Source organism: Rousettus aegyptiacus, unplaced genomic scaffold (assembly GCF_014176215.1).
Source record: "Rousettus aegyptiacus isolate mRouAeg1 unplaced genomic scaffold, mRouAeg1.p scaffold_m13_p_6, whole genome shotgun sequence".
NCBI classification, from domain to species: domain Eukaryota; kingdom Metazoa; phylum Chordata; class Mammalia; order Chiroptera; family Pteropodidae; genus Rousettus; species Rousettus aegyptiacus.
In genome coordinates, this window is record NW_023416309.1 from 80,284,482 (window position 1) to 80,311,774 (window position 27,293).

Below are 27,293 nucleotides of genomic sequence, written 5' to 3' on the forward strand. Positions count from 1 at the left end.
CTTATTGTGCTTTGTATTGTAAGAGTCAGATCAAGACAGGAGAGGTGGATCAGGAGTCAGGAGATGGGATATGTGGCTTCTTGGCCTAGCATTGTAAATCACCTGGCTAATCACTTTTCCCCAGATTTGAGCTGCCATATGTACAGAATCACAGGATTTTCTCGTCTCCCCTTCCTTTTCTCTGTGTGTAAGAAGATATAATGCATTTCCTGTCCTAGACATGTAATTTGCTATAGGGCAGGCCGGATTAAAGAACAACTTGGCTCACTTGGGGTGGGTCCTTTACTTGGTAGAGGACCACAGTAAAGGCTAGGTAGATACCCTCCTAGAGCTTTTCTAAATTATATATTCCATGATGTCATTCGCTTTGAGCGTCCTCAGCCCTTTTGGAACTCTGTACTTGAAAATTTGTTTTCCTCTGACTCATCTTCTCTGAATACCCCAGAAAATGTGTTTTTGAACATTTTTTTTTCATTAAAACCCCAAGCCTCTGATCCTATATCCTCAGCTCATGGTCAGGTATATCATAGTGGCTCAGTAAATATTTCTGGGTGAATGGCTGAAATGACCAAAGGTACTTTTTTCTCCAATCATTTTTTAGACAATAACTTTGACCTCTTGTAGAGTTTTGGGGCCTGGGACAAATAGCAAAATTATCATTTTGTGCTGCTTCTTTGTATACCTATCTGCCCTCTAGTGGCAGGGCCTGGAAATAGTGAATTGGCCCAAACGCTGGATAAACTCACGTCAGAAATATTAGTTAACATCTGTTGAGTGCTTACTATGTGCCAGGCACTATCTTAAGTATTTTTATATATGTCCTTATTATTCAGTAATTCTATTTGGGAGATTCACTTATCTTTCTTTTAAAGATGAGGTACAGAGTATTTACCACTTGCCAACATCACATTACAGTTCAAGTGACTATGCTAGAACTCACACTTGGTTCAGACTCCAAAGCCTGCATTAGAAACACACTGACTGTGCCTCCTCACCTATAAATTTATAGGTTCCTGCCGCATATGCCACCCGTGTCTTCTGACCTTCAAAATGGGATACACAGGGAGGTCCCTGCGGGGAAGCTTGATTTCAGGGAGATTCTTCCCCCACCCCACCCCCCAGTCCTTGGAATAGAGAATAGTACTTTCTGCTACTTTTAACTCAGACTCAAGTTCAGGCACTTCTACAGTTGGGACTTCTTTGGTCAGGTCACTTTGTCCTGTCTGTGGGCAGACTCAGCCAAACCTGCTATAAATATCAACAGTCTTTGTTTCTGTCCACAGAGCTTCTTCCCATTTGTTAACTCTCTTGATCGAAGTAATTCTTTGAGGTAGGACAGTAGGTATCATCCATGTTTATAAATGAGGAATGACCGAGACTCTGGGTAGTGCTTGAATCGATCTCTCTTTTTTTTTTCTAACCACAGATTTCCTGTTCTTTATACTGCCTTATGTCTTGATTAATGACACCACTGGTACCCAATATTTAAATAAGTTTCTTACAACGCTGTGGTATCTATAGTAGCTGTGTACTCAGGGGAAGATGTTTTAGAAAAAAGAAAAGCTCCAGGTTGCCTGTGTAGAAACTGAGATAAGAAAGTATTGAGGAAAACTTAGCTTTCTTTAAGGGTTGGGCTATAGTTCTGGTATGTGAAGTGGGTGGCTGTATTCCCACAGTGTGGCCTCTTATCCAGTATACTCATCTCATCCATGAGATTCATCCTTGACGAAGATATTATAGCCTGTGTCTACCCTCTCCACCTGTACTTCCCTTTGATTCTGATTCCTTTATTTGAATACCCTCAGTCAACATCAGTGGAAGCAAGACAAAAAGAACTAATCAGTATAAGTGTCCCATTTCTATTTCTGAATGAGGCCATGATCCCTTCTGCTTATGCTTTCTTAGGAAAAAACTAACCTGAGAGTTGGTACTGACTTGGAACAAGGAACAATATATTATTCAGCAGCTAGTGTATCTCTCTCTCTTATTTGGCCTTCAAGGGGAGAAGCCCACCAGCATCGAGGAAAGCCCAAGCTTTTAATGACTGTCTGAACTAAAACCTAGCAATTTTGGGCTCGCATTCCTCAGCCCCACTTGTTCAGTCAGGCAGTACCTATACTGATGACACTTACCAAGTATTTACTACATGTCTGCTCTGGATAAGGCAGTGAACTAGGAGTGTCACGATTTTGACCAGTCAGAAACCTAACTAAGTACAGTGACTGACCAGGGCAGCTTCTAATGCAGTTCTGGTGCCATGAATTTAGAAACTATCTCTCAGTGATTCCAGACTTTTATCTTCTTGTTCAGGAGAATGTAAGAACTTGGTCAGAAAATGGTCCCATTTTATGAGACAGTGGCTTATAAAAAGCAGCAGAACTCAGACTTTGCTCTCAGAGCTTTGAATCTGCTCATCATCTGGTTACTACCTAGTGGATGGGAAAGATTTTTGGGCCTCTCTGCCTTTACCCTCAATTGTCACCATCACATACATGCATCCTTTTAAGATCTTCTCCAAATCAGTCATCTTATAGACATTTCATTTATGGGTAGAGCATTTATTCTGTACTCATAAATAAAGCAGACTCTTAAATATGTTGGCGTATCTGCTAAGTTCAAGGCATTGTGCCAGTATTTGGAAGCACAATTTTTTTCTTTCCATACCCTTTTTGCTAAATTCTACCTTGTTTAGTGTGGGCCCAAATCTCTCTACCCCTCCTAGACTCGAGCTTTCTTTTTCTGTTTCCAAGAGCAGTTTCTAAGCAATTGCTGCCAGCTAACCAGCAATGTCACCAAAGGACGGCAGCTATGCCCTCTTCCTTCTAGCACACTCACCAGCCTACTTCTATTCCAGTTGATGCCCAGTGACATGACTCTGAATGGGATCTCCTTGAGCCAAGCCAGCTGAAGCCACAAGCTGGGCATTTAGTCAACTTAGTCCCTGGTCTGAATGGCTACCTCCAGCAAGGGGAGGAAGTAGGGAGGGAGTCAGCTCGCTGAGTTTAGGCTCCCAGCCAAGCCCCTTTCTTTCTGCTTTGGGCAGTCTGTGTACTTAACTCACTCAGCAAGCCTTTATTGAGCACCTTCTGTGTATACTCAGGGGAGACCCTTTCTCAGAGAGTGGAATAACAGAGCAGAGACCCCTTGCAGAAGCCTAGCATCCTTAAAGAGCTCTTGTTCTCAGAACCTTTTCCGTTTTGACTAGAAGCACAACAACATCCGCTGGAGCCCCCTGATGGGAGGCAACTGGAGATGGGAACAAAGAGACTGTTAACATTAATGAGGCACATTGAATGGGTATTTCCGTAGTCTCCAAAGGAAGGCAGGTTTTTCCTCTTTCCTTTTGGAAAGTAACAGCTGACAAGGGCCGAATATAGACTATTTTTGGCTCTCAGGACTTAAAGATTCTCTGAATCCTTTCTTCTCAAATTCCCTCCCTGCTGCCCTGTCATTATTGTAACCCCCCACAAGGAAATAAATAAAGCCTTTTGGTCTTCACCCAGTCAGGCTGAGAGTAAGCTGTAAACAAAAGTGAACTTGTGACATAGGCATGGGGAGGGATGTTGGCAGCTTAACTCTGCTCCTAAAGAAGAAGCATCCTATCCACTGTGCCAGGATACCCACCCAGTGGGCATGGTGCCCCAGCTGCCAAGGCCAAAGGAAAAGCTGATGCCTCACTGGCTGCTGCAGAGTGAAGAGTAGTCATTCTGGGTGTTCTCTTAACCCCCAGGTGTCCTGGGGAAAGGACTGAGTGGCCACAGAGGGCCCTGACCAGCAGCTCTGCTTAGAACTTCCAACCCCCAGGCAAGCATGGGCCGGTAGGAACTCAGAGTTCCATATAAGAGTTATCTCTGTGAGAATTTGCCAAGGTCTGGCTGTGCAAGATACAGGACTTTTGAAAGTTACTCTGCTATTCCAGTCTTTAATGCCCTCATTTGTAAAAGAGGAATCATGATAGTACCTGCTTTCTAAAGCAGCAGTAAGTATTCATTGAGATAGCCTGTCACTTAGCCCAAGGCCTGGCCCATTGTAAGCACTGACTAAAAGTTAGCAGTGCTGTTATCTTGAGGGCTGAGGCTGGGTCTGCAACTGAAGACTAGGGATGACAATTTAGCTAGCTCCCCATGTCCTCCACCATAGGGCCTCAAAAAGGGAATCTAGAAGGGCTGATTGGTTTGGCACTGATGAGCTCCCTCTCCTTCTTTGCTCTCCTTCCCCTTCTCTCTCTCTCTAGGGGACACTACACAGAAAATGAGAACTGCTCACTATCCCACCCCAGCCGAATTGGACGCGTATGCTAAGAAGGTCGCAAACAACCCACTGACTATAAAAATCTTCCCCAACAGTGTGAAGGTTCCCCAGCGGAAACACGTTCGTCGTACTGTGAACGGCCTCGACACATCAGCCCAGCGCTACAGTCCCTACCCGACTCAGGCTGCCACCAAGGCAGGCCTGCTTGCCATTGTCAAAGTGCCAGCCAAAAGCATACTCAAGGACTTTGACGGCACCCGAGCCCGGTTGCTCCCTGAGGCCATCATGAACCCCCCAGTGGCACCCTATGCCACTGTGGCACCCAGCACTTTAGCCCATCCCCAGGCCCAGGCTCTGGCCCGCCAGCAGGCCCTGCAGCATGCACAGACCCTGGCCCAGGCCCCTCCCCAGACGCTGCAGCACCCTCAGGGTATCCCGCCACCCCAGGCACTGTCCCACCCTCAGAGCCTCCAGCAGCCTCAGGGCTTGGGCCATCCTCAGCCCATGACCCAAACCCAAGGCTTGGTCCACCCTCAGGCCCTGTCTCACCAAGGTCTCCAGCACCCCCCCAATCCCTTGCTGCATGGAGGTCGGAAGATGCCAGACTCAGATGCCCCCCCGAATGTGACCGTGTCTACCTCAACTATCCCCCTTTCAATGGCGGCCACCCTGCAGCACAGCCAGCCCCCGGACCTGAGCAGCATCGTGCACCAGATCAACCAGTTTTGCCAGACGAGGGCAGGCATCAGCACTACCTCAGTGTGTGAGGGCCAGATCGCCAACCCCAGCCCCATTAGTCGCAGTCTGCTCATCAATGCAAGCACCCGGGTGTCGACCCACAGCGTCCCCACACCAATGCCTTCATGTGTGGTCAATCCCATGGAGCACACCCATGTGGCTGCAGCCGCATTGCCTGCCACAGGCCCTGTCAACCTACCCACGGGCATCTCTCGAGCCCCCACTGGCTACACTAGCGACCTCAAGCCAGTTGCCTGGAACCAGCACCAGCTGGCCCACCTACAACAGATGTGCAGTGAGGCTGGTGGGACGCCAGCCCCTGGCCTGACAGGCAAACATGGGGCAGGACGCGAGTTGGCAGGGCCTGGCTTTGTGGGCAAGGCCCCTTCCTACCCGCAGGAACTCTGCCTGGCACAGTCGTTCCATCTGAAGCCACCTCTGGAAAAGCCAACCCCATCCCCTCCAGTCAACGGCCTGGCAGCCCCACTGGCCTATCCCAATGGTCACTACTTCCAACCCCTGTGGAACAACATTTTGCCCACTCCCAATAGCGACAGCTCGGGGTCTCAAGACCTCACCATGCCGTTCCACAGTGGGCAGCCCACGGGTGCACCACTCGACTGTGCGGCAGCTGCTGGGGCCCACTACCGAGCAGGGACCGGGGGCGGTCCAGTGGCAAGCCAAAACAGCTTGATGCAAACAGTGGATTACCTAAGTGGGGATTTCCAGCAGGCCTGCTTCCGAGAACAGAGCTTGGCTATGCTGAGCAAGGCCCACCGAGCCCCTGGCAACCGAGCCCCTGATCCCACAGATAGTCGAAGTCTTCATATTCAGCACCCTGGGTATAGATAGGTAGTCCCGGTGCCCTCTACAAGCTACACATCACCTTCCTAGATTTAGTCTTTCTTTTGAATAATTGGATAGTTTCAGAGTTTTACTGCTCCAATGTGATCATTAGATGTCTAAGAAAGGGAATTTGGTGGGATCTAATTGAGGACAGAAGGGGATCCTCTGTGCCCTCATCCTCTCCGCCACCAGCCCCAGCAGCTTTGGGGTTATGTTAGGACCTAATCCCAACCCCAGGCTTTTCTCTCTGCTGTTGCCCTACCTTGCAGTCCCACCATTGTGTCCCATCTTTCCCCCACCCCTTCAGCATTTCCCACCAGCAGTCTCCTGGTTTTTCCTGCTCTGCCTGTTTCCCTTAGAACTCAGGTGTGAGCTAATGGAAGGGCCTTAGGTGAGATAGCTGTAGGTGCCCAGTCCCCTAAGCTAGGCCTCTCCCTGTCTGTCTGTCTGTCTCACTTTTGGACTAAGAAGCCAGACTTCTCTAGTGCCCTGGAAGGTAATTCCTTATTCACCCAAAGACCTCAAATGGAAACTAAGCAGTCTTCATCTCCTCCCTGCTTCTCTCCATTCCTAAAGGCTTTGTTTTACATCTCCATTGATCCAAGAGCCAGTATGCTTGTTTTAGCCACGCTTCTCAAGGGCATCCTGCAGGTACTTGGCCATAGCCTTGAGACTTGGGGAGAAATAATCTGTCTTTGTGTTTGTATCTTGGTTTCTGATTCCCTCTTCCAGACCTAGAGAAATGCAGTGACCACCCAGGATACCCAAGATCCCTTTCTCACTGTTACCTCTCTCCTAACTCACCTGCTGCCCTCATCCCCTACCTCCCTCAAAAAAGTAAGTGAAACAAACAAATCTTACTTGAGGAATTAATTAGGTAAGGAATGATCACATTGGAGTTAAAAACCAAAAAAAAAAAAAAAAAAATTGATTCTCTCTACACTGGCTAAGCATATTGCTCTACACTGTAATTTTAAATGTCATATTTCTGTATGAATGTAGTGTGGGTTTGAGTAGCATTGTGTGCGAGTGGCCCCACAGGTACATTCACCCTCTAGTCACCTCTTCTCAGCCCCTCAGTTTGATGAAGAAAGAAGGAAAAACACAAAGCCTTAAGCTCTTTGAATTCTTCCTTTACCAAATAAGCATGGTTCTAACAGCCAGAGATGGGCCTACTCTGGAAAGAGCCCATCCTGCCCCTTGCCCAGTTTTGGTGCATACCCACTCCATGCTTAACACGTCTCATTCCCTATTGACAATTACTTGGCTAGAAATTTAAAACTTCTGTAACTTTTAAAACTTAGATTATGTTTCATAATTTTTTGCACCCTTCTGTTAAATATGCGTAGTTGAGCTCTGCCTTTTTTGTTTTGTTTCGTTTTGTTTTTTAAAACCAAATAAGCCCTTACCTTTCCTCTTGTCTCTGGGGAATGTGAGCTGGTGTTATTTAAGATTCTGGGTTTTGTTTACTATACTATCTACTGTTCTTTAGCCAGAAATTTTCTAGTGATCTGAAGCAATGTGACTGAAGACCAGTTTTTAAATTATGTGTTGGCAAGTTGCCTTATATTTAAAAAGGAAAAAAAAAAAAAAAGCCTGATTGTGTTATGCCAAATGATAGCAACATGAAGTCCTAATTTATTGTTCCCAGTTGTTTTCCTGCCTTTTGTGAACACTGGTACCTCCCTGTCCCTGAGCCCTCAGGAGCACCTGTAGCTTCTGGTGCAATGCCTTCTCCCAAGGTGTTGGCCATCTCACCCAGGGCCCCCTTCCAAGTCTCGCTTTTCTGAGTTAAATTGAAAGAACACCACCGTCTCCCCTTATCTCTTGCTTGATCTCCAAACCAGATATTTTTGCTGTAATTTTTTCCAATGTCTCTCCCTGAAAGGTGAGCTGCCATTTTAGAAATTGGACCAGACACCAACTTGGGGGCTTTAAATCAAACCTCAAACCCATCTCTTCCTGTGTAGGGGTGCAAGTCTCTGAAGCTCTCCCACCCCTAATCTGCATGGAAAATGTACTGTGACCCCACCTCCACCCCCAACTACCCTCGCCTTTGGTGTGAGATGTTTCCTAGTTCACCCTGAGCCCCTCCCCACTCTGCCACAGCCAACCCCCAACCAGCAATAAGGGTCCAAACCAGGGCCTCCTAGCCACATTCCCTGCCTCCATCCCACACTGCCCCTGGGGAATACTGAGATTCCCAAGCTGTTCACATACTGTAGCATTCATTCTCCATCTCCCTCATCTTCTCACCTGTGGTGGTTTATGGGTGTGATGGGGTTTTTAAGATTATTATAAACCAGTAAAAAGAAAAAACTCACCTTTTGATCTTGTCCTATTCGTTTAATGGTGTCAATGTTTGGGGTGATTTTTTTTTTATAATCGTTTCTTAATGTATCATTTATTAGAAGTAATTCCTCATTTTAAAGAGGGGAGGCCCTAGAGTATTCATTACTCAGAAGACCTCCCAATCTGTTATCGCAGACCAGATGCTGTCGGTGCCATAAGGCATGAAGTAGACCAGTCAGCCCCTGGGAGGTACCCAGCTGGCTGGGGCCTTGGTGGGATTTGATGGGTGAGTATGGTTTGCCTCCTTCATGGAGGCCTGAAATATACTGCCATCAGTCATTGAAAAATGCAGATCCGATTTGCTAATAAGCCAATTTGAGACTAAATTTCCCTCCCTCCCCTTCCATTACCAACATTTGGGAATTTCCGAGGGCCTTCGACAGGTGGAGGTAATAAGGTATATGTATTATATGCTGTATTCGTAATAAAGCTAGAAGAAAATGCTAAAATAATAAGTACGTACAATATTGAAAATATCTGTAAGTGGGCCCATGCATTTCAAACTTGTGTTGTTCAAGGATCAAACTGTAGATTCTCCCCTCCCTTTTCTGCTGAGTGCGGGTTTGGGCTAAGATGTGGGAGGAAGGAAAGATTTCCAAAGTGTGGGATTCAGTGGGGGTGGAATCAGACCCTTAGCAAGAGTCAGCAGGTGACTGTCAGAATATTGATGAAGCTGGAAAGCACCCTCCCCTCCTGAACATGCCTGTTTTGTGAAAGGACTTTTGGCTCCTTTACACATAAAATCCTGTGAAAGCTCTCTTGTGTGTCAGATGAGATCTGCCGTTAACCCAAGGTCAGAGGTTGGCAGAGTAGACAGTGAAGTAAGTCTAGCTCACACTTTGATGCAAAACCTGGCCTGGGTTCCATTAGGCAGTTATGACTGCCTGCACTGGAATGAGGGCTAGGCTCAGGTGTGGGGTTGACTGCAGCATCTCATTGCGCAGAGCTCTAGAAGGCACTTCCCCCTAGAGTAGTGCAGTTGCACACTCTTGCCAGTAGAGGGAGCCCAAGCATGACCCAAGTGTATGCCTCCTCTTGGAAGGTCCTCATGGTTCCACCTGTTTGTTGCCTGAAGCACTTAAGTGAAGGCATTTCTTGTTAGAGCTGGCTTTTCCTAACCAGCTTCCAGGTGTCACTGTACCAAGATGGTTTATCTAGTGAAGGTGCCATCTTGACTCTCAGCAAGCCCCAGCTACCCCTAGATCAATAAATTTGACCTTTTGAGGCTTTAGCTGGTAGTCTCCCAGGCTGACCGTCTGAGGCTCAGTCCTTATCTGTCACTTTCTGAGAAGGGCTCTTCACCTGAACCCCTCTGTAGGAGAGAAGAACTGCAGCCCTTGAATTTTTCCCTTACTAGATAAAAGTTTCCATCTTTAGGCCTCTTCTCAGGGCCAGGCAAGAAAAATAAAGCACTTGGTGCTGATTTATTTTCACTAATCTAGGTGAGCAGGATTATTCTTTTACCAGTGAGAACAAGGACACATCCCCATATAGCTAAGTCTCTTGTCAAAAAGCAAGCACAGTAAAGAGCCAAACCCAAATCTAACTATCGACAAAATTAAAAGGAGATGTATTTCTAGGGATTGCTGGAGCTTGAAACAATCCAGGCCCTGCTCCAAACCAGCTGAAAGATTACTGAAGTAAACTTTCTCCTCTGTTCCTAGTTCATCAGTGTAGATAATCACAGGCACGCACTGAAGCTTGTATGAAAAGCAAATGATGTATGCCTGAGAAAATCTAAGTGTCTTGTATACCTCAAAGAACCCTTTGCTCAGCTTAGTCCCTGAATATGGGCTGTGCTTTGGGGTTAGATTAACAACATTCATCAAACAGTTGTTTTGTGTTAAGAACATGCATCGTCTCATTAAATCTTCACGACAGCCTAAAATAGGTCCATTTACTATGGTGGTAAAAGCTATTTCATTTGACTGTTGTATTAGATGAAATAATGCATGTAAAGTGTCTGCCAAAGAAAGTACTCAAAAAATGGTAGCTGTTATCGTTAGACCAAGGAAGACCTGCCTAAGGCAGAGGCACTAACCTGGTGGGGTATGTATGGATCTGGGACTACATACAGCTTTATAAAATGTCGAGAGCCTACACCTTCCTCACCTACCCACCAGAGGGCAGTGACAGGCACCTTCGACACAAAGCCTCGTGAAGTTCCTCTGTCATCCACCAGAGGGCGATCCAGCAGGGCAGCTGGATCCTGGGGCTAGAGTGGCAACACCCCACCTGGGACAGGTCCTTTTTACCTTCAGTTGGGCCCAGCCTTCCAGGGCCTTAACCAAACCAGATGAGTCAGGCTGGAACCAAATTAATAAATACAATTCAAGATTTATTTAAAAAACCAGGGCTCCCTTGCTGTGCCCTCCTGGAACTAAGTAAATAAATAACCAGATGGGGCACAGCTGGGCAAAGGGGAAGAGAAATCAGATCTCAGCAAAGATTCTTTAACCGCCCAACTTCCCCTCCCCTCTATGGCTCTTGGGACATAGCACCAGCAGGCACCTCAGTCCAGGTAGAGGGTAGAGTGTGGCCGGCATCAAGGCATGTCTGCCCTGCCCAGGAGAGACAGGCCCTGGGATCACTTGTTTCCAAGCCCTTGATGACCCCAAGACCTGCTCACTATAGGGGCCAAGGCTGAAGCACCAATAGGAGGCACCTGAGGGTGTCAGGGAAGGGGTAGAGGAAATGGGGTAACAGGGTAACGGAACCTAGGCTGCAGAAGCAGCTGAAAGGGGGTCCGGCCCCTCCAGGTTCAGCCAGTACCTGACAGAGGTCATGCTCTACCCCCCCTTTCTCCTGGAGCTGTCTGTGCTCAGCTGAGGATCTTTCGGGGCAATTCAACAGAGGCACGGATGAATACTGCATCATCCCGAACATAGTTTCGCTTGCGGATATCCTGGTGAGAGATGAACTTGGGGTAACCAAAGCCCAGAGAACTCTCATCCAGGGAGCCCCGCCAAGTGCCCGGTTTTTGGAAATTCTTCCAGTTTGGGTCAGGGTGGAAGGTCTCAGTGACATGCTGTGGCTTAGCCAGTCCAGGGTCGCTCTGATCCAGCAGGGAGAAGGTGACACGGCGGGCAAAGGGCCACTCAAGAAGATTGTCAAAGGCACCTGGCAGCACACGAATGTAGAGGGAAAGATGTGTGCCCTCACCACTGCCATTGCCATTGAGGAATGCAGACACCTGCAGTTTGTAACCATACTTATGTGTGTAGAAGGCTGGGCTGAAGCACTCCAGGTTGGGCTTGGCTTTGGCCTCCTGTAGCCGTCGCCCATAGCTGCCGATCTTCCAGATGAGCACTCCATCACTGCCCACTGACAGCTCCTCCAGCTCTCGCCGTAGCTCCTGTAGCTCCTGTCGCTGCCGGTTCACCAGGGCACACATCATGGCCAGATGGGGCTTCACACTCTCCTCCACGTGCCGTGCCATTGCCATCTTAGGGCACTGTTGGCAAAGCCCCAGGCCATAGGGAAGAGAGGAGAGTTATCGGTAGGAGCAGGACCAGGGGAGAGGGGAGGAATGGGCAGGCACCCAGCTCTGAAGGAGGAAATCTGAGGGCACTAGGATGAGGCTGGAGCTCGCCAGCATGGGGAAGAACTGAAAGCCTTAAGAGCAGCAGAACTTGGACCACCAAGCGCCTAAGTCGGTGTCTGAGGCTTCAATGACCAAGAACGGGGCTGACAGGAAGGAGGAGGGGCATCTTACCCTATGTTTGCAGCCGGAGTCTTTGAACGGACATAGCACCAGGGCAGTGCTACAGCTGTCTTTCAGATGGCCTGGCAGGTCCTCCCGAGCCACGGTGCCCACACCACACTGGTTGGGGCAAGGCACAGGCAGCCTCGGGCACTGGTACTGGTGGCTCTAGGGCCACAGAGACAGTGGTCAGTAGCCTAACTCCCTGCTACTTGCCCTACAGCCCCATAGTTCAGGAAGGGCCTCACCTGGATGGTATCAAAGACGAACTCCTTGGTGCAATAGGTGCAAGGCTGGGTGCGCTTGGGGCACTCAGAGGTGGCATGCTGGGTCAGCAACCTTCGCATCATGCGAGCACCACACTTGTTCTCACAGTACACACTCTCTTGGGGGCACATCCCCTCATGGCTCTGTGGAATTGCCAGAGGGGCTGAGTTAAGGGATCCCTGGCCCATGAGACACCTCACTCTCCCTCAACCCTCAACCAGGCCTCACCCACCTCAAAGGCCTCCCCACTGAAGTCACAACCACAAAACTCGCACTTGAGGCGCCTCTTGGGGCAGTCGTGTTGCAAGTGTACAGGCAGATCCCGGCGGCTCAGCTTGGTGGGGCAGCGATTGGGGCAGGGGACTACATTGAAGCTGCAGGTATTCAGGTGACCCTGGTAGGAAGGGCTGTAGTTAGTGCCTGCCAAAGGAGGGGTGGTCCCCCCACCCTCCTCAGAGCCTTACCTGTAGGTGACGAAGTGGTCCACTCCAGCGGCAGCCCTCCTCACTGTGAATGCAGCGGATAGGCAGGCCCAATACCTGTACCTCCAGCTCTGGGTCTGGGTAGATCTGGGGGCGGGGATGGGGAGGAACTGGTCAGGGTCAGAGCCTGCTACAATCCCCAGTTCCTGACCTGTCCAACCCCGGTAGGCTAGCTCTACCTTAGAGCCAGAAAGAGCCTTTCCTGGGCTATATTTCCCCTCTGTGCCCAGGATTAAAGGACACATCAGGTAGTATCAGCTCCATTGCTGGATACCAAGGTCCCCAACATGCCTGCACATGACACTCTCATTGGGGTGGCAGCCAATAGGCCTACTCAGTCCCAAGCAGCCCTTATACCCTCTGCTTCCTTCCCCCTGGTAGAGGGGTTCTGGCCTTCAGCCACAGGTCTGGCCTGCCACCCAAAGGGGAGGGGAATACTTCTTGTGAGCACAGAGCAGCTCTATGCACCCCCACAGGCTGGGCATTGTGCCTGCCCTCCAGGGCAAACACGGACCTCATTTGCAAACCAGCCTGGTGGGAGGGAACAGGCCACCTTTGTGGGGGCAAACGATTCTGCTGCACTGGGTTGACATTGGCCCTGAGCCCACTGGCTGCTAGCAGCTCCAGCCTCCACCAAGGGCAACAGTCCTCTGCCTGGCCCTGTGGACTCACCTTGGCATAGTCCAGAGGAAGTTGGTCCTCAGGGCATTTGAAGACTCCTTCACTGTGAAGGGAGAGGGGACAGGGTCAAGGCTCCACACCATGGAAAGGGAGAACACTGGGCCCCACCTCCTCAACCAGGGCAGCCTCCTTTCCTCGCCAGACCGGTTCCTAGCCAGCCCTACTACCTGAGAGGGCAGAGTCCTGAGGGTACCTACTTCCCCATGACCCCAGAGGATCTTAGCTCTTGTCCTGGGGAGGGGCGTTCTGGGCCCAGTGGAGGCAGAGACAGCTGCTTCGGAGAGCATTTGGCCAACAGGTGGCAGCTGACACCCCTCCCCCAAGGATGGCAGCTGGACTGGAAAAGGAACAGGCTGCCCAGCCACCCACTTTCCCCCAAGTTTTCACTGGCGGGGCTGAAAGCTAATGGGAGGAGAGAGGGTGGACAGGGATGGGCTCAGATTAATTGCCAGAGCTGCCTAGTCCCTAAGAGGGTGCCTAGCCAGTGAACCCAGGGCAAAGGTCAGCTTGGGGCCACCTTACCCCATCCCCTCCCTCCTTCTATGAGGGTGTGTCTCCTAAAGCAAAGAAAAGGAAAGGCTCGCTCCAAGGCACTGTGTTTTCATTCCCATCCAGTCCTCACCATCTGCCTCTGAGAAGGGGCTGAATGTCCCCATTTTGCAGATGAAAGAACTGAGGCTACAGCTAAAGCAGCACCTGGATATGTATGTCTGATTCTACAGTTCAGATTGGTTCTGCTACACTGTACAGCACACAGAAGAGAAACTATCCAGGCAAGCACAGCCAAGAGTCTGTGCACAGCACAGCATGTATCTGAAGCCTGTTGACCCTGACCACTGCCCTCCCTCTCTTCCACCAATTCCCACCAGGCTGTTAGCATGCCTGCTGGCATGCCTCCTCCTGCCAACATGGCCTTGGTGACCGGAACCAGGACCGAGTCACACATGCCTGGCATGGGCTAGGGAGAACAAGGGCTCACCCAGCAGGGCTGAAGGCCCTCCGGCATGACATTTCTGGCAGGTCTGAATCAGGTATGTGGGAGGCAGGCAGGAATCAGGTTGAAGCAGAGGCCACATGGCAACTCTGTCCACAATGGCACTTTGCAGGACTTGGCCAGTTCATGCCCAAGGTGCCCAAAGGATTTAGAGCACCCATCTCCCCCCACTGACCCCACCACCACCACCGGCCATGCCACCAATGCCAAGAACAATACATGCCCAGGCACTGATGAGGTATGCCCATGCCCACAGGGCAACCAGCCTTCCTAGACCAACCTGAGTAATAGCCCTGGCAGGAGTGAAGAGGGGTAGGCCATGAGGGAGGGGGTCTGCTTGGTTGCTTCAGGAATGTGCTGACTTAATGATTTTGGAGACAGGGAGGGGACTGAGAGAAGTTCCCAGGCTTCAGGCAGATTATCCTGTGCAGCTTGGGGCCCAGCCAGGACAAAGGTTCCACCATGGCCATGGACACCCTTGCTTGTATGGTAGCGCATAGTGGTAAGGGGCAGAGCCTGTCCAACCACCTCTTCCCTCCTCCCTCCAGGGGCCTCAGTAGCATAGCTCAGGCACTAGGGGAAAGGGGGAGGCTGGAGCAGAGACTGCTCCAGGCTGTGCAGTGGAGGCCCAGGCCCAGGGGAGAAGACAGGATGGGGGGAGGGGGCTGTAGGAAAGGAAGAGGGGATTTCCGGGAGGAGGAGGGGTGAAAGCAGCAGAGTGGGGCAGAGAAGGTGGAGGTGAAGGGCTTGGCACCCCCCTCCCTATCCTTCCCTGAGGCAGTCGGGGTGGGTCAGCTGAGTTGAGGGGGGGCGGACAGGGTAGGCTGCTCAGCTGGCCTCATCTGGAAACCAGAGGGCTGGGGAAGGGCACTGGAGAAGACAATGGGACTGTGTGTCTGTAGGGGAGTATGTGTGTACACTGGAGGGAGGAGGGAGGAGGGTGAGGGAAAAGGAGGAGGGGGCAGCAGCTTGTGCAGGAGCATATGTGAGGGCAGGAGCTGGCCCAGGCTGAGGGGAACAGAAAACAAAGGGCCTCCTAAGATTTCCTCCAGGCTAGGGGCTGCAGAAGACAGAGGGAGGGAGAGAGAGAGCACTAAAGGCAGGAGCTCTAGAGATGCTCTCCCTGCCAGCACCCCTCAATCTCCTCAGCAAACAGCCTCCTGACACACGACCTAGCCTTCCCCTGTGCTCTGGGAGCACGACATGCCCACACCTTGGCCTGAACAATTCCAAGGGTGGGCAGGAAATTCAAGACACCACAGGGTGCCCAGAACTCAAAGGATGCCAAGAGCCAATGGGTGACCTGGATCCTCCAAGAAGAGAGGATGTTCAGTAACACCCATAGTGTGATGCCTTCTCTAAAGATCTATAGCCCATCTGTACTACTCAAGACCACGCAGGACAGGAGGGACACCCAAAATGTTCCTGCTTCCGGAGAGATCTGGAGTGTCACAGTCCTCCCTCTATTGTGTGACCACAAGCAGCCCGAGTTTAAATCCCAGACAAGCCTTTAAGTAACTGTGTGACCATGGGCAAGTCGCAGCCTTTCTTTGAATCTGTCGTTTCATCATCTGTGAAATGGGATAACAATAGCTGCCATTCTTGTAATGTTCGAAGAATCAGAAGAGATTAGATGGGTGAAAACTCCTGAGGCTTAAGGTGCGGGTCAGAGGTTTTGTCCTCCTCTTTCCAGGAGGATTCAAAGTTCAAGGATGAGGCGGCTCTCGCTCTCAGATGAGGGGGAAGGGCCAGCAACTGGTCAGGAAGGTCGTCTTTTCCCACCTCCACCTTGCGGGAACGCACTGAATTCTTCCGACCAGGTGCGGACGCCGGTGGCACCCGGGACCCTACGGATTAGTGCGTGGGGTTCTCCCTCGGGGCCTGACGTCACCGCCACCCCGTGATGTCACAGTGGGCGCCCCTGGGGTGACGGGGCCGTGGCGCAGACAAAGGCCTGGCATGCCTCCGACCTGAGACCCTCCCCATGCGGTGTCCACCCCCCATACCGGCCGTCCCTGCTACCCCCCACTCGCACCTGAGGAACTCCTGCAAGCAGGTGTCGCAGAAGCGGTGGCCGCAGGTAGAAACCTGCACGGGCTCGCGCATGGGCTTCCCACACAGCGGGCACAGCAGCCGCCGCTTGGGCTTCTCCAGGAACTTGTAGTCGTAGCCGGGCATGGCGGGCGGGCACGGGCGAGCGGGGCCGGACACGCGGCGGCCCCACAGCCCGCGCCTCGCTCCGGCCGGCCGTGCTCCGGCTCGGGGCGGTGCCGACTGTTACCCGCGGCCTGTGCCCAGCCCGCCCGCCGGAAGAGGGGGCGGGGCGAGCCGTGCGGTCCTAGCGCCCTTCCTAGTCGGTTTCCCTCCCACCCTAACTGGCGACTTCAGGGTAGGCACGCTACCAGGCTCGCCTCCTCCCCAAAGCAGGTGCTCTACTTTCCCCTTGGAAAGAGAGGTCGTGGCCCGCTTCTCCCCAGAGGTGGGGGTCCCTGACACTGGACGGGGCGTTGAGCCCTGGAGAACGTGACGGGCCTTGCCACAAAGGTTCACTTCTTCCGAGCCAACGGCTAGGTCTCAGGGGCCACGTATCGCCCAGGGGCCCTGGGCTCCAGCTTCCAGGTGCTAGCTAGGCAGCTGAAGCCTGGCAACCAGACCCGGGGAACCCGGCTGGGGCGGGGAGGCCAGGCTGGGCGCTAAGCCAGAGGCACCTCGGCCGCAGCCTCAAGCTACACCCACATTCCACCCTCGACCACGGCCCTGCAGCGCAATCGGGCCCAGCCCAAACCCTGGGGTGTCAGGCAGCTACTCCGCCCTCCCGAAGAGACCACAACTCTAGGCAGGCAGTTGATTTTTTTTTTTTTTTTTTTTTTTTTTGGCAGCTGATGTTTTTATTGGCGCTATTTCCCAGTCATCTGGGAACCGGTCTGGTCCAGCCAGCTACCCTTTCCTCAACCTGTTTTAGGGGAATGGCGAGGAGGGGCAACCTTCCCCAGGGATCCCCTCTGCATTATATTGAGGGCTGGGCGATGTACTCCCTACTGCAGGGAAAAGGAGGCACTCAAAAGTTGTGCAAATCCCTACCTCACGATATAGGAGTGGGAGTGGTGACAGGCTCCCTCAGACCTCCCTTCCCCAGGCAATGCAGAGGCTAGGCCGCTGGAATGACCAGTCCAGGCAGGCCCTGGCTTGCCCTGATCCAAAGTATTGAGCTACTTTCCAGTACTTTTGGCACCATGGACACACTTTCTAACCTGGCTGGGGAAAGGGGAGGTCTGAATGAAGCCATGGCCACCTCTAGCCTTTTTTTGCCAAGACTCTGAAGACCACCTAGCTTCCAAAGGTTAGATCTGGCATCCAACTCTAGCTAGGCAGGACCCTGGGAACACTAACTTAAGAAGGGGTGGGGAAGGAAAAGAGGTGTTGGGAAAATAGGGTGGATTGAGTTTTACACATCCAGGGCCAAAAGCAGTGGAGGGGCTTCACCCCATCGGATACAATCCAGGAGGCTGGTGGGGACAGTCGTGCCTCAGGCACCTGTGCTTTCCAAGGGCATTCAGAGAAGTAGCAATATCAAGGTGGTCAACAGGCATATCCAGGTGCCTCATGGGGGGACTGGCTCATCTGTGATAGCTGTAAAGTACAAAAGAGAAACACCTGCAGCCTCCCAGAGGGCAGTGCCTCTAGTGAGCATCACCCGCCTCCGCTCCTACTCCCACACTGGGCCCTGGACTCTGGACTCTGTCAGACCAGAAACAGGTTCATACTAAACTGGGCCAGGGGGCATGAGGAGAAAGAATGCATTTGGGGTCTGGGCAGCAGTGAAGGCAGCCGTTCAATGAGGCCCAAAAGCACCCAGCCTTGCCCACCCTAGGCAGGAAACTGTTTTTTCCCACGGCATATGCTTTCATTTTCTGGGGGCTAAGGATGCTTTTAGTGATTTGGATTATGACCACTGGGGATGGGGGGGACAGCTAGGTTAACCCTGTGTGGGTGAGGTGGGAAAAGTTATCTCACAGCGAACAGCCAGGAGTGTGTTTCCATGGCAACAGGATACAGAAGTCACTGTGTAAGGGTGTGTCTCATCCAGCTGCACTGGCCGAGGGAGTCCAGCATCCTCATCCCTCCTTCCCAGTCGACCTCTGGCTCCTTTGCCCCAAGAATACACTTCACCATCTGCCAAGGAGAATCCCAAGGAGGGAAACAGGAGGAGGACACAGCTTAATGAGCAGCTATCCTCCCAGATTGCCATACTGGTCCCAATATAAGGTTGCTAAGTCCAGCCGCCTGAGCATGATAACCGCTCATTTCCCATGGGCCTGTCCATACCCATCTTCATAGTGCCCACTAATCACCTGTCCCAATGGCTACAGTGAAGGCATCCCCACAGGCTACCATCGCTATCTTGATGCCCTGGAGACCTTGGACTTGACAAGGTGCCCGGCTGACCTGGCGAGCATTGGTACCCAACTGCCCATGCTGATTGCTGCCAAAAGTGTAGCAGTCACCAGAAGCTATGAGAGGAGAGAGGAAAGGAAGGAAAGGGATGTTTCAACTGAGGTCCAAAGCAGGCCAAGGGGACCCACCTCTGCCTCCTGTGTCCAGCCAGGTCCTACTCACTGGTTACAGCAGCCGAATGAGCAGTGCCCAGGTCCACACTCAGCAGGGCCTCCTGGTCCAGAGGTGCAGAACCTAGTGGTGTGAAGCTCAAAGCCTCTTCTACCTGCTGGTGGGAGGCAGGCTCCTCCCCCAGGGAGAGGTAGTCCAGGCCCAACTTGTTGAACCTGAAGGCAGAGCCAGAAGCCAAGTCCAACTGACACAGTTTGTATACATTCTCCTGCTCCCACCTACCTAAGCAGGAGCTGATGCACCACGGGACAGATCCCATCCTGGGTTGAACCCATAACACCCTCAGCCCTCCTCAGTTCTAACCCATGAGGGGTTAGACAATGACAGATGGAGCATTAGCAGTCAGAAGGGCAAAGCTAGTCATCCAGGGACACCTATTTACCTGTTGCTCCCACAGGCCAGGGCTTGGCCAGGCACAGTAAGGATCATGGAGGAGTCAATGCCACATAAAACCCTCTGGGCTTCATGTCCTGGGGGCATGGGCACTTGCTGGGGGCAGCTGTGGGACTCCCTGGTGCCTAGTCCCAGCCGACCTACAAGGAGAAACCGGGATGGGCCTAGTTTGAGCTTTAAGGCTGGTGATGCCAGGATGAGGACCCAGAGAGAGGTGATGATAACAGCATGAGTGAAGGCTGTTCCCTTTGCCCGAAATGTCCATCCTTGGCCCCCATTTGGGTCAAAATCCTACTCTTCTTTTAAGGCTCTGTTCAGATACTACCACTGCCTCCTCCAGGTGGAGTCCCTTGCCATTCCTTGGGTTCCTACACCGCTGAACCTTGGGTGGAGCCCTGATGCTGACTGTCCTGTCATGTTGAAGATGTGTCGTCCCTCCCCCCACCAGACTGAGTCCTCCAGGACAGGAACCCCATCTAAGTCATCTCTAGTTTCAATGCTCAGCCTGATGCTTGATACAGACAGGGCTGCAATGAATACTGCTGAATGAATGAAATCTCCCTCATTACACCATAAGCACCTGAAAGAGTGACATTTTGTTCATCTTCTCTTAGCACTCAGCACATAGTAGGCGTGCAATAAAGATTTGTGAGTGAAAAAAAAAAAAAATGGAATCAGAGAAAAAAAAGGAGGAGGAGAAAACAGACCACGGGGTGGAAGGTGAGTATGAAGGGAATAAATCATGGCTGGGGTGTTGAGATCGAGCCAGAAGCTGGAACAGGCTGGAGAGCTTACCGCCATCTCCACGGCCCCAGGCAAATAGTTCTCGCTCAGTGGACAGGGCCAGCACATGAGAGGCCCCACAGGCAACCTGCACCATCTCATAGCCCAGCAGGGCCTCCACAATAGTAGGCTAGAGAGGGAGAGGAAGCAAGGGGAGACTATGGACAAGGGGCGTAGACTCAGCATCTCCTTGTAGGGAAGAAGTTGGAGGCTGCAAAATCTCATGAGATGGCTGTCTCTTTAACTCTCCCGCCCCCACATACACACACACTACAACCATTAGGGAAGCCTGGTCTTTCTGTACTTCCCCAGATGCTGCTCAGAACAGGTGCAACTTGAGCTACAGAGACTTGTGGTTGCTGGGGATTTCCCTGCCCCCAACCTGGGTGTCAGCTCTCAGATGTGGGCTCCTTGCCATCTCCCCACTTCCTCCTCCCAAAGTACATGCAACACGCACCTGACTGATGTCATTGAAGCTGCCATGGCCTAGGCACCCATTGCTGCCGCTGCCAAAGGTCATGATGATACCTCGGTCTGGGAAGAGGGGTAGTGAGGAAAGGGAAGGGAGTGAGATTAGGCTATTTTTCCAGATAGACCAGTCCAACCTTATGTTAGAGGAGCAAGAAAGTTAGCTGGAGGCTAGGGCTAGAAGAATGGGATAGGGGAGATAAAAAGACAGGGGTCTTTATTCCCAAGTGTCTGACTTTGGACAAATGACTGAGCCTCTGAGCCTTAGTTTCCAGATCTGTCAAATAGGAATACTACTACTACTTTCCCAGGTCTGTTGTGAAGGGCAAAGAAGATTGTGTAAGTAAAACCTTGGTGCTCAATAACTAGTAGAAGTACTGTTAAATGAGCAGTTCGTAAATGAGTGGCAAAGATGGAAGTTACTCTAGGGATCCCTTCTCAGAGTGGAGGTCCCCACCAAGTAGTCTCCAGAAGGGCTCACCTGTCAGGCAGGCTGTGAAGAGGTCCCCACAGGACACGTGCTTGATCGTCACCCCCGACTGGCCCTCCAGGAAACGTGAGACAAACTGGGGCTGCTGCTGCACCACTGCCCCTGGGAGAAGGGTACCCCCTCCAGCGCCTAGGGGTGGAGCCTGTGGGCAGGTTTGGGGAGACAGGGGAGGGTGTGGGAGGGGCCTGAGTGCCTCCTTTTCTTACAGGGACTCCCCCCCATTCCAGACCCACCAGCCTGCTCACCTCCCACAGAATGAGGCGCCCAGAGCGTGTGACGCCGGCCTTCTGTGTACGCCCAGCAGCCACCTGGACCACCTCTGTGTTGAGCATTGGCAGCCGCAGTGGGGCACTGAGCCCACCACCCCAAGCATAAACCGATGACAGAGGTGGTGGAATTGCTGGCTGTGCAGGCCCCCGGGGGACACCTGTGGGGACAGCTCATCAGGCCTATTAAACTGATAGGAATGGCACAGTGTCTAAGGGAACCCGGAAGGTCCAATGTACTTACCCCTGCAGCGGGCGCTGATAGTCCTGCTCCCTGTGCTGCCCGGGGTTATGGGTGGCCCTGTGGGCAGGGACTTCTCTGCTCTGCGGGACAGATGGAGGCCTCAGGACAGGGACTCTCCCTGGCATTCCCACATGCAAAAATGGAGGACTTGCCCTAGGGACCCCTCTGCCCTAGGCTTACTGTGCTCCCACTGGGCGTCCCCTTCTGCCCAGGGCCCCCTCCCCTACTCCCTGCACAGGCCTTCGCATGCGGACACTGCCCACGTCGGTGTGGAGGTTGAGGAGGGCACGGATGCAGAGGGGCTGTGCCATGATATGGCTGAGCGGGGGCCGCTGTGCTGGCTCTAGGCTGAGCAGACTCAAGACCAGCTGGCGCAGCTCAGGGCTGTAACGGTCAGAGATGGGCGCAAAGGTACCGCTCATGATCTTCAGCACCAGCGCTGGCAGGTTCTATGAAGGCACCAAGTTTTGAGGTTGGCAAGAGCCTCAGGCCAGGCTCTTGGGTAGCAGCACCCGCAGCTTGAGCCCTAGCTCCTCGTCTGATGGGTAGTCATAGCTCTGTGCTCAGCAGCCTTGAGTCTGGTGATGGGGTCCCCAGGATAATGGAGGACCTGAAATCTATTATCAAGAATCTCTGACAGAGGAGCTGCAGCTATGTCTTCAGAAACCTCAGGTTGTTGGGAAAACTTAAGTCTTGCCCTTAAGAGGGTCCCCAATCTAATGAGAGAGTCTTGCAGGGGGTACCCAAGCCTTACCCTCAAGAAACCATAGTGTGAGGGATGCCAAAGCCCTGCCCTGGAGTAATCCACGAGTCTGATAAGGGTGACATGACTCAGCCACAAGAGAAACACAGAAGCAGTTGTTGCTGAGGACTTCAGGGGAAGTGAGCTACAGATTTCCCAGTTATCCCCTTGAGGGTGCTTACTCACCGCAGCCTCAAAGGCCCTCTTGAGGCTGGCCAGCTCATAGAGGACACAGCCCAGAGCCCAGATGTCACTCTTCTGGTTGTAGGGCTTGCCCTCACACAGTTCAGGGGAGATGTAGCATGGAGTACCCACCACCTGCAGGAGGGAAGCTGATATTACAGCCCAGGGAGGAAAGACCAAGGGCTTTGTCCACAGACCCATTTGGAGACTTCTCCCCCAAGTAGGCCAAAGTGCTTCCTCCTGCAGGGCCACCCAGCCAAGGGCTAAGGGTCCAAGGTCTTGGGGGGTGGGGTGGGAGATAGGTTGCAGAGTGGGCCTTGGCCCTCAAAACCTCTAGCACCCTTGAGTCCCCTCCATGCCCAGGCACCGTGTAGGCCTTGCTCTTGCTGCTAAGGATCTTGGAGATGCCAAAGTCACCAATCTTAACCACCATGCGGTGTTTGTCAAGAAGGATGTTTTGGGTCTTGAGGTCACGGTGCAGGATGAGGTGGGTGTGCACATGATGCAGTGCGAGCAGGATCTGCACAAAGAAGTGCAGGATGGTCTCCTCCTCCAGGAGAGAATTGCAGCGCTTTTGGATGAACTCAGCCAGGGTGCCACCTGAAGCAGCAAGGGACAAGTCAAGATCCAGTCTTTTCCAGGCCTGACACTTTCCTTTTATGAAACTTAAAGACTCAGATAGAGCAAGGGCCTGCCAGCATCACACTATGGGGGTCAGAACTTTAAACCTCTGACCCTCAGCCAAGCCCATTCCAAGGAGGGAAACTGGCTGATCAGTGTCTGACTGTCCTAGAGGTGAGAGGCCCTTGGTGCCAGGCCAGTGCAAGGAAGCTGGCCCACCTGGTGCATATTCCATGGCGATCATGAGGGCCTTGTCCTCCAGGAAGTTCTCATAATACTCAATGACATTGGGGTGGTTGAGCAGCTTGAGGACCTGGCACTCATTTTGGGCTGCCTGACGCTCTTCCTTGGTCATCTGCTCCACTGGGATCTGCTTGATGATCACCAGCTTCTGGTCTGCCTTGCGCAGACACAGGTGCACAATCCTGAAGACACAGAGTATAGCAGTAACAGGTGAGCCTCTAGCCACATATCAGGCTGGGTAGATCTGATAACTGGATGGCACCTAGACTAAAGAGGCCATCTACCTAAGTGCACAGAACCCTGAGTTTAGGAATGGGGAGGACGAACCAAACTCTGTGAGACTCAGTTTCACCACAGGCACAATGAGGCAAAGGTAGTCTTCATTTCTCTAAGTTTCACAGACTCTGAAATTAGCTTCCTGGGTTCAAATCCTGGCTCCTCTTACTAGTTATCTGGTCTTGGATTATGTGACATTATCATCTGGGAAAAAGAACTGACCTCAGGACTGTTGAGAGGATCAAATAAGAAAATGCATGTAAGGCACTTAGCACAATGCCTGACACATCAAAAATGCACAATGAGTGGAAGTCATTCATATTATTATTTTCTTCCAAGTCTCTGGTCAGTGTCCATAAAAGCAGGGTTCTTGTTCTTTCTTATTCACTACCATATCCCTAATGCATAACCTAGTACATATCCCAGCACATAGTCGGAGCTCAATAAGTATCTACTGAATGAATGAACTATAAGATGATCATCTAAGTACCAATTTTATATCTCTAACTCAGGCCTCTCTTCTGAGGCCAATTCCTATATTCAACTGCCTGCTTTGCATCTCTACCTGAATGGCTCATGAGCATCTTAAATTTTAACAAATTCAAAATAAAACTCTTGATTCCTGTTCCCCAAATCATCTTCAGTCTCTTCTATCTCAGCAAATAACACCACCATGCCCCAGTTATTAAAATCAGACACCTGAAAATCATGCCAGAATCTTTCCTCCATTTCACACTAACACATCAGTAAATCCTGTTTCTACCTCCAAAATATTGTGAACCCATTTATTTCGGTGTCCTCTGCTATAACTGCTGGGCCAATCATTTCTTGCCGAAAATACTGCAACAGCCTTCAAAAATGGTCCTTTTCACTCTTGTTGCTGTCAAATCTAAATTCTACACAGCAGCCAGAGTGATATTTTAAAAATGGAAATCATATCAAGACTTTATCTTTTGCTTAAACCTCTTCCCTATACACTGCAAATAAATTCAACACCTTTATCTGAGCCTACAAGGCTATAATTTGGTCCCTGCCCTCACATTTTATATAGCATTCTTTACCTTGTCCACTACATTCCAACTATACTGGTCTTTTTCTCAGTTCCTTGAATACTCTGAATTTTTTCACACGTGAAGACCTTCACATATACTGTTTCCACCACCTGAAAAGCTGTGCCTTCACCGTCAGACTGGTCCTCATGCCTCAAGTCTTGGCTTTAAACTTCACCTCTCAGAGAAATTTTCCTTGACCACCTTAAATAAGTACTTCCCTGGTGTTGTACCCTATTCTCGCAGCTTAATAACTGTTTTAACAATGTCTCGTTTACGTAAATTTTTCCTATACGATAAGCTCCGAGAGCTATTTTAGTCTTAATTGTATACCCAGCGCCAAGATACTGACATGTATAGTTGGCGCTCAATATTTGTTGAAGGAATGAGTCAGGAATCAAAGAACTCTGCAGAGGCTCTTAGGCTTGCCGGGGGGCGTGACCTTCTTAAAGGCGGAGTCTCCCAGCCGGGACTGGGACCGGAAGCCTAGGCGGGGCTTCCAAGAGTGGGCGCCCACGCCTCGGGGCGGGGCTAACCGGGGAGCATTTCGCGGATAGAATTGGGGTTTATCTTCCCTCTCCCGGAGTAGTTTCCCCCCAACAGCCCTGGCTCACCCGAAGGCACCTCTCCCCACCACTCGGATCCGCTCGTACTTCTCCATCTCATTTCTCAGCCACATTTCCGGAACCCCCACACACCCAGACGTGGCGCGTGCGCGGACCCGTCCACTCTACAGCCACGCCCCCTAGATAATTGAGGGGCGGGACAAGTAGACCTAGGTGTTGCTGAAGATTCGCATCTCTGAGGCTTTGCATCATTCCTGCAACCCCAATCCGGAAGTCAAGGAAGGAATGGGCTGACATGCCATTTTTTGGCGCACTTCACAGTTGTCTGCACGGTACCAGTCACTGCCCACAGTAGTGGCCGCTTCTGGCTCTCACAAAGCTTCCTTAGACCCGAGAGGTGCCCCGCGAACACCGAGTGAGGGTGGGGAGCGAGGGCCGACCTCTCTCTGCCCACTAGTAATGCTGTTTCGGAAAGAGAGAGCAGATCCTCATTAGCACGCAAACAATGAACACCAAAACTGAACCGAGAGCATCCGAGCTCCCTGTCTGTGAAGCAGGGAGCACGGTTAGTTTCATGTTTGCCTAGGGAGGGACCGGGGAACCTCGACCTGTGGAAGTTGATTCACCTAGGGAGGATGTGACACGGTCTCCTGGCTGTTCCAACTGGTGAAAACTGGGCTCGTCATCACTCTCAACTCTCAGGCGCACATACAGAGCAATGCAGCAGAGTAATTTGCCTTCAAGGGCAGATGGGAGAGAAGTGGACCACTATCTGAAAGCATCAAAGAGGAGGAAAAACAGCCCTTTGGCAGATATGGGTTTAAGGTTTCTGCCCAGAGGTAAGGGGCTGGTTAGTACGATTGTTTAGTTTTGACCCGAAACGAGTTTAATTCCAGCTGTCTCCCTGGCACCTTCTGCTCTGCATGAGTCCATAAAAGCTCAGTCAAGCAGCAAGAAGATAGTGCTTAGCTAAGGGATAGAGTCCTTATTTCTGAGTGGGTGAGGCATATGAAGATTGGGATGTTTATCTTCTACTCCCACCCCTCGAAAGGGTGCCCAAACTTCCCCACTGGAATGACAACTAAACGGGCCCCAAAAGTCCCCTCAGAGGTTCAGGTCGTGTTGGCTGGCGGACATAGCTACCCTGTGAGCAAAGCGGAAGGCAGAGGGGAAAGCCACTCCCCCGGGAGTCTCATGCTCTCACCAGAAACCGATCGGGTCTTGATTGACACAGGAGGCCCTCAGGGGTTGATGAGTAACCTTGGAGCCATTAGGCGAGGCAAACACGCAAACCTATTGGCTCTTGGGTCTCTGGGACTTAAGGTTTCTGGCTCTCCTCTCAAAACACCTTTTCTCTTGCACCTCCCCCCAAGTCCTCCCACTCTCACTTTTCCCACCTCCACCTCTAACTCCCGACCTGGCTCTTAGCCTTTCTGTTCGCCATAGTCTGGCTGGCTGCCCCAAAAGTAACCACCTTGTTCCTTTGGAGACGGAAGGGGATCCCACGCAATGGTGAGGACAGGCTGACATCTAGTGGCCACAGCTGCAACTACTCCAGGCCACTGGTCTGAAGAGTGAGGGGTCACTGTAGCTGCCTGGACAAACGGGCCGTCTTCCCCGCTCCAGCTTCCTGGGAGCCGGGTGAAGAGAGGTGGGATTGTCTGAGGGAGGATTGTGACAGCAGCTCGGCCCCAGGAGTCCCTGAGCGGGCTGGAAGGAGGGGTAGTAATGAGTTAGTTAAGTTTCTAGGCACCAGCTCGGTGCGATAGAGGCAGATAAACACATCGGTCTCTAGCCTGAAGAAGCTAGTGATCCAATGGAAGAACAGGGTCTGGGCAGAGATCACTGCCCGAGGCGGCGCTCTGACCCGTCTCCAGGACCCGTGTTTAAAGTACGTGGTTGTGTGACCGGTCCTGCCCAGCTTTGCCCAGAAAGGAGTTGAGGGCGGAGAGTTCTTGCAATATCCGCCCAGGCTGGGGAGCCGGTGGCCTCGGGGAAAGTAGGGACGCGGGTTAATGAAGCCAAGCGA

General features: G+C 51.7%; 3 protein-coding genes across 12 annotated transcripts in view; 1 reads left to right on the top strand and 2 right to left on the bottom strand.

Moving 5' to 3' along the window:
• FAM222B (family with sequence similarity 222 member B) overlaps nucleotides 1–8,164 on the top strand; it is a 54,792-nt gene extending 46,628 nt beyond the window's left edge. For 4 of the 5 annotated variants that reach the window (XM_016139042.2, XM_036223017.1, XM_016139043.2 and 1 more), the window contains one exon: nucleotides 4,235–8,164. In XM_016139042.2, the coding sequence (XP_015994528.2) occupies nucleotides 4,235–5,841 (1,607 nt within the window). In that variant the 3' untranslated portion in view covers nucleotides 5,842–8,164. The remainder of the gene's footprint in view (nucleotides 1–4,234) is intronic. The other variant, XM_016139044.2, reaches the window with a different exon arrangement.
• Nucleotides 8,165–10,501: 2,337 nt separating this feature from the next.
• On the bottom strand, nucleotides 10,502–16,574 carry TRAF4 (TNF receptor associated factor 4). Its single transcript, XM_016139045.2, has 7 exons — nucleotides 16,350–16,574; nucleotides 13,312–13,363; nucleotides 12,622–12,726; nucleotides 12,390–12,551; nucleotides 12,139–12,300; nucleotides 11,903–12,058; nucleotides 10,502–11,641 (listed from the first exon to the last, which is right to left on the bottom strand). The coding sequence occupies exons 1-7, from the start codon at nucleotides 16,490–16,492 to the stop codon at nucleotides 11,009–11,011; spliced, it is 1,413 nt and encodes a 470-aa protein (XP_015994531.1). The 5' UTR covers nucleotides 16,493–16,574; the 3' UTR covers nucleotides 10,502–11,008.
• On the bottom strand, nucleotides 16,564–27,292 carry NEK8 (NIMA related kinase 8). Of its 6 annotated transcripts, none has more exons than XM_036223015.1 (15): nucleotides 25,313–26,469; nucleotides 23,350–23,555; nucleotides 22,877–23,109; nucleotides 22,513–22,644; nucleotides 21,825–22,033; nucleotides 21,585–21,664; nucleotides 21,320–21,501; nucleotides 21,066–21,216; nucleotides 20,574–20,650; nucleotides 20,129–20,246; nucleotides 19,323–19,473; nucleotides 18,932–19,095; nucleotides 18,761–18,825; nucleotides 18,329–18,487; nucleotides 16,564–17,944 (listed from the first exon to the last, which is right to left on the bottom strand). In XM_036223015.1, the coding sequence occupies exons 1-14, from the start codon at nucleotides 25,375–25,377 to the stop codon at nucleotides 18,374–18,376; spliced, it is 1,947 nt and encodes a 648-aa protein (XP_036078908.1). In that variant the 5' UTR covers nucleotides 25,378–26,469; the 3' UTR covers nucleotides 16,564–17,944; nucleotides 18,329–18,373. The 6 variants fall into 6 exon arrangements, with proteins under 6 accessions (XP_036078908.1, XP_015994542.2, XP_015994540.2 ...); XM_016139056.2 differs by having other exon boundaries at nucleotides 16,567–17,944; nucleotides 18,667–18,825; XM_016139054.2 differs by lacking the exon at nucleotides 16,564–17,944 and adding an exon at nucleotides 26,739–27,292 and having other exon boundaries at nucleotides 17,958–18,487; nucleotides 18,667–18,825; nucleotides 25,313–26,036.
• Nucleotide 27,293: the final 1 nt, after the last annotated feature.

Excerpts from the sequence above, each read along its gene's own strand:
- TRAF4 (XM_016139045.2), bottom strand. The coding sequence starts at position 16,492 with ATGCCCGGCTACGACTACAAGTTCCTGGAGAAGCCCAAGCGGCGGCTG. Across the intron at positions 13,364-16,349 it reads TGCTTGCAGGAGTTCCTCAG|TGAAGGAGTCTTCAAATGCC; the intron begins GTGCGAGTGGGG and ends CTCCCTTCACAG. Across the intron at positions 12,059-12,138 it reads TCGTCTTTGATACCATCCAG|AGCCACCAGTACCAGTGCCC; the intron begins GTGAGGCCCTTC and ends CTGTGGCCCTAG.
- NEK8 (XM_016139054.2), bottom strand. The coding sequence starts at position 25,377 with ATGTGGCTGAGAAATGAGATGGAGAAGTACGAGCGGATCCGAGTGGTG. Across the intron at positions 21,217-21,319 it reads GGCGCCTCATTCTGTGGGAG|GCTCCACCCCTAGGCGCTGG; the intron begins GTGAGCAGGCTG and ends ACCTGCCCACAG. Across the intron at positions 18,826-18,931 it reads TCATTCGGCTGCTGTAACCA|CTTCTGGTGACTGCTACACT; the intron begins GTGAGTAGGACC and ends CTCCTCTCATAG.